Source organism: Callorhinus ursinus, unplaced genomic scaffold (assembly GCF_003265705.2).
Source record: "Callorhinus ursinus isolate GAN/ISIS: 27379988/994484 unplaced genomic scaffold, GSC_fseal_2.0 scaffold25, whole genome shotgun sequence".
NCBI lineage: Eukaryota > Metazoa > Chordata > Mammalia > Carnivora > Otariidae > Callorhinus > Callorhinus ursinus.
In genome coordinates this window covers 29,231,767-29,237,766 of record NW_027397087.1, presented here as the reverse complement: position 1 = coordinate 29,237,766, position 6,000 = coordinate 29,231,767, and the positions used below count along the sequence as shown (strand labels likewise).

Sequence of the window (6,000 nt, the reverse complement as noted above, 5' to 3'; positions counted from 1 at the left end):
CACACACACACACACACACACACACACACACACACACACACACACACGGCTGTGAAAGCTCAAAGCAGAGCCTCCTACTGCACCTGAGGAAAGAGTACACGTCAAAACATGCTATTTCCTCTCTAATTTATAGGAAAACGCTAGAAATATCTCTTTCCTATCCATAAGATTCCACACTGTTAATAGTAGTCTCATATACTAATTAGAAAGTATACTGCAGAACGAATGCAAAGGAAAAAAATCCAAGCAGAATAAAGACCACACAACTTACCTATTAGGCTTTTCTCAGGTGGAGGAGGGACAATAAAGCCATTCTGAGAATGTTTCTCTGAAAGCTTCTCATAAAGACCCAGAAAGTCACTAAATCTTCTTTTCACTGCAAACTGTTTACTCCTGAACATTGGTAAGCTCGTCTTGGGGACAGAAAAAACACAAGGTGATTTCATTTCAAATAGAAGATGAGTATCTTTAAAGTCATCTGGCTGATGTGAACGGAATCTACTTCCCAGATCCCTGTCCTTCAGCCACCTGGCAAGTAACTTTCTCCAAGGCTGAGATTCTTAAACTTTTTGAACTTCAGTCCCCTCTGGCTGTCTGGGAGTCTACAGAGCCATTCTCAGAATAATGATTTTAAATGCATAACATAAAATGTACAGGATTATAAAGGCAACTAATTAAATTCAAATCCAGTTCCACTTCCAGGTTAAGAACCCTTTCTCTAAAAGGAAACAGATGTTGAAGTCTAAAGTGGAAATCTATGGTCACCTATAACCCATTCATCTTGCACTGCTTTATTAAGGGTATTCGCTGTGGAATTAAAGCAGCAAAACTAAAGACAGACTAAAGGGGGAGGATCAGGTGAAATGTCCACACTGTAGACACTTTAACCTCTAAAGTGTCACTGAATCTAGATCTCACAGGTGGCAGGCCACCTAGTAGTAGTGAGACAATATAAAGAAGACTTCTAGTAAAAAAGACTAGGCCTACATCATAATGACAGATCATTTAATACTCACCAGGTAGGCAAAATTTAAGGAGGCTGTCCTTGCCAATTGTTGGCGAAGAAGTATATCAAGGAAAACTTTTACACATGCCAATGGGAGTATAAACTGTTACAAAGACTTTTAAAAAGTCTGTATTCCAAAAACGAAAGTTTGTATTCCCTTTCCTCAACATTCGCTCTATCTATAACCCAGGGGAACTACTGATTATACACCCTAGAGAAACTCTTCTATGTGTTTACTAGGAGACATGTGCGAGAAAGGTCATGGTTTATAATTACAAAAACTGGAAACATGCTGAATATTCACAACAGGAAAATGGATAAATATATTATGCTATAATCACACAACGGACTAACTGTAGCTACACACAACATGGATGGGTCTGAGAAACAATGCTAGTAAAGAAAACACTATTTTCAGCATGATGCCGTTTTTATGAAACTTAAGAACAAAGCAAAACAGTATATTGTTTAGAGATACATATGTGAAGACTCTGTATAAAGGAAATGAGAGACTCAGGAGAGTGGTTGCCCTGAAGGTGTGAGGCAGGGGATATGACAGGGAGAAACACGCAGGTGGATTCAATGGTACTCATCTTAAGACTGGTGGTAGGTTCGGGCCTTCATTTTTTATGCTTCATAACCTGCATACAACATTGTGTAAGTTTTGTATGCATTAATGTTATATAAAAAAGGAAGACCAGACCCGAGGGGTAAAAGGGTAGGGAAAGTATAAAAGAAGCTCCACACAGGAAACTTCATAAGAACTGATGATTTTTAAACAGGTGATATAGTTTGGGACAATCCACCAAACTAGTTCTAAGCCACAAAGGTCCTAAGAGGGATGGGAATATATCAGATATACCACATGTCTTAACAAAACTTACAAAGTTTCACACTGAAGTGTTAGCTCTCTGGAAGAAAAGTGGAAAGGCTCAGATGAGATTACCAAAGGGATGCAGGCTTGCTCCATCTTGAGTAAACTTGAAGGAGGATGTTGGCAAAGAAACTAAAGAAATACCCAGAAATAATCTGAATGATGACCTTCTTGATATAAACACCCAAGTCTATTAAGCTGGTCACCAGTAGGTCACTTGGACTCACCTGTGTTGTAACTTTGTAGGCTACATAGGCATTCATACCATCCCCTGTGGAAGAACAAGAAAGCAAAAGAAGATTATTCTACAAACCAAAGCAATGCTGATCTTGCTCACATTTAACCAGGAATTGTAAGCCACAGGAGCCATGTATAAGAAGGGATACTTCTTTCATCTCCAAGCTTTATATACTATCCTACAATCTCCTACTTTGCCTTAGGGTCTCTGTGTCAATATCATGTCCCCACAGATGCTGGCAGGGCCCCAGGTTGAGACAGACAAGAGAGTCAGCCCCCTGTTCCAAGGCCAGGCTCCATTTATACCCTCCACAAAGCAGCACTGGATACTGACAATCCATTGGTTGTTACCATGCCAATATTTGGGCTGGTTATACACATCTGTCTAAAACCAAACAATTCTCTTGCTGTATAAAGCAGGAGGAGGAGAAGGAAGCAACTGATGTAAAAGGAAACAAGCAGTTCTACCCTAAGCTAGCTCTGGGCTTGGTTTGCTCTTTCAGAAATACTGTCACGGACCCCTCCATTGGTGCTGGGGGACACTGACCTCTCTCATCTAGCATGTTCACCCAGAGCAAAGGGCCTGGCAGGAAGACGCTTTGGCTGCCTGATGTCACACAAATCTCTTTCCTGGAGAAATTATTTTTCTGAAAAGGCCTTTGACTGTTAAATAATTTGGGATTCAAGCAATTGTTTTTCTCTGCGGTAGTGTCCTGACCTAGACCATTTAGGGACATAAAGGCACCAGTGACTCCCTGAGCAGTGAAAAGACATACACTGGACTCAGACAAAGCTCCAGTGCTAAAATCTGGTGTTTTGGGTTGGTTTTGTCCCCTTCTTCCCAACCCCTCGATTCCTTCCCCACACCAAACAGGAAAACCTAGGCCACTAACTACTAGCTGCTTAAGTTTCTGAACTGGTCCTGGGAGAGGGCCCACGGGAAGAAAGTACAGTATCAGATCAGCAGGGTCCCATACTGCAACTTGGTTTCAATGACATGGCTAGGAATGCCTGCTTTTATAAAGTACACAGACAAGTTGGAGATTATACAGGAATAGAGGGCTTGTCTTCTTACCAAAAGGGTGTATATGAAACAGAAATCATAAGCCAAACTTAGAAATTACTGTCTATCAATTACCACTGTTAGTTCTCTTCTAAACCACTTATGCTACATTGCCTAACACTACTAAGAATGTTTACCACTGTAAAAGGAAAAAAAATCTAAATTTACTTTATAGAAGAAATATTCAAAATTTCATTCACAGGTCATAGTCAAATTTCCAAAAGGTCAATCCCATAATTTAGTGCCTACAATTAAGGAAAGCCTAAGTGCAAACATACATAAAACATAAGAGCATAGGATGATCTTCAGTTTGCCAGTGTATCAGCTGCTTTTACTGAGGCAGTGAGTGAGAAAAAACATACCTGCATGTACACAGAGTTCATAAAATATGGAAATGGGCTAGTAATACAGCAGTTTTAAATCTATGTTAATTTCCTAAATAATTTTAGAAAGTTGAAGATGCATATACACATTACCAAAGCTCTAAAAAGCACATCCTGGTAGAAGTGGGATTCTAATTAATTAATTAGATTCTAATTAATTTTTAAAAAAGATTTCTTTACTTATTTTAGAGAGAGAGAGCATGTGCACCTGAGTGGGAGGCGCAGAGGGAGAGAGAATGAAGCGGACTCCGTGCCGATGGAAGCCGGGCTCGATCTCACAACCCTGAGATCACCACCTGAGGTGAAGCCAAGAGTTGGCCACTTAACCTACTGCACCACCCAGGTGCCCCAATTAATTAATTAATGTTTTTAAGGTTTTATTTTTAAGTAATCTCTACACCCAATGTGAGGTTCTAACTCACGACCCCAAGATCAAGAGTTGCATACTCTACACCAACTGAGTCAGCCAGGCGCCCTGGATTCTTATTTAGATTGTATGTAGGAATGAGAAGCACGTGATGAATAAACAGCCCACACAAACAGAAGGTGTTGTTAAAAAGATCAGGTTTTTTTTTTTTTTTTAAGTGATCTCCATATCCAATGTGGGGCTCAAAGTCACGACCCTGAGATTAAGAGTTGCATGCACTACCAACTAAACCAGCCAGGCGCCCCAAGATCAGGTCTTGAATATGAATATGCTTTAAGTAGCTGGTTTCCTGGCATCAACATGACTAAGAATCTAGACTATGGTGCCAGGGAATGAAAGCTAATCACCTAAGTGATTTGTAGTTAAATAAATCTGATCCATGGGATATTTATATTACTGTTATGGGTTGAATTCTGTCCCCCTAAAAAGATATGTTGAAAGTCCTAACGTCCCAGTATCTCAGAATGTGACCTTATTTGGAAACAGGGTCTTTATAGAAGTGAAAACGAGGTTGGAGGGAGTGGGCCCTAATTCAATGTGACTGGTATCCCTATGAAGAGAAATGTGGACAGAGATAGACACATATAGAGGGAAGACAATGTGAAGACACCCAGAGAGAATGCCATGTGACAAGGAAGGCACAGATTGGAATGATACATCTATAGGCCAAGGAATGCCTGAGGCTCCCAGAAGCTAGGGGAGAGGCAAAGAGCAATCTTCCCTAGTGCCTTCAGAGGGAGAATGGCCTTGCTGACACCATGTTTTCAGTCTTCTGGCCTTCAAAATTCTGAGCAAATATATTCCTGTTGTTTTAACCCAACCTGTTTGTAGTCTTTTATTACAGAAGCCCTAGGACACTAATATATTCCCTCCCTCTCCTGGTTTATTAAGCATTATGACTTTAATTTTTTTTTAAACATCATGATTTTTAAATATTAAAACAATTACTATTATTTACTTATAATTTTTCTTATTCTACCAAGGATTTAAAGTAGGTAATAACTAGCTTAAAAATCAATGTGCTTATAGAATATTTAAAATATTAGAGAGGCAAAAAATAATTCCACACATGTAATCCAAAGTACTGGTCCAGGCTCTACCATGGGCCATACTGTGATCCGACAGGAAAGCTGCATTTTACCTACTGGTCCTCTGTTTCCTCTACTATTGGATGAGGAAACTGTGTAAGATGCTCATAAACAGGGCACCTGGGTGGCTCAGTGGGTTTAAGCGTCTGCTTTCAGCTCGGGTCATGGTCCCAGGGCTCCTGGGATCAAGTCCCGCATTGGTTCCCTGCTCAGTGGGGAGTCTGCTTCTCCCTCTCCCTTTGCCCCTCCCCCCTTCTTGTGCTCTCTCTCATTCTGTCTCTCTCTCTCAAATAATATTAAAAAAAAAAAAGATGCTCATAAACATCCTACCAGTGCAATAGTCTAGGAAAAGTCAAACTCAACAGTTCAATGACAAACCATTTTGGCACAAAGTCTAGTTACACTTTATAAATTCCTCTTCCTAGTTCAGAACAGAAAAAGGGTTGGAAATTACATTTTCTTCTTAACCATATAAACACCATCCCTGTTTAGGAGGAAAAGCTCTGTAAAGCCTCTTCTTTCAGGGACTATATATAGAACGAGGAAAGTTGAGGCCTGTTGCTCTCTGCTAATAGCCTTTACAAGCTTAGAACATGGGAAGGCTAACCAGAAAATCCAAGTTCTGGCCAAAGTTAAGCATTGTGCTTTCTGAAAATCTAACTTCCCCCAAATATGACCAAAATTCAACCTGGGTCCTTTAGTCTTTACCTATCAAAGAGAGATGCAGACTTACATACTTCTTTCTATCAAGTGATAGAAAGTGATAAATGATACATAACAAGAATTCTAAACTTATTGGGGGAAAAACAAATTCAGTTTTAGAACATGTGTTTTAGGATGCTTAAATGGAATTTATGATCTCAAAAAAAGAGTAAAATGATCTTATCAACTCTATGGGAGAAAGGAGTGTTTGGGTTTTTAA

General features: G+C 39.8%; 1 protein-coding gene across 1 annotated transcript in view; it reads right to left on the bottom strand.

The window, feature by feature from the left end:
• SNX1 (sorting nexin 1) overlaps positions 1-6,000 on the bottom strand; it is a 32,734-nt gene that overhangs the window by 9,498 nt on the left and 17,236 nt on the right. The window contains exons 5-6 of the mRNA XM_025884297.2: positions 2,108-2,151; positions 272-413 (exon numbers count right to left, since the gene is read on the bottom strand). Of these exons, the coding sequence (XP_025740082.1) occupies positions 272-413; positions 2,108-2,151 (186 nt within the window). The remainder of the gene's footprint in view (positions 1-271; positions 414-2,107; positions 2,152-6,000) is intronic.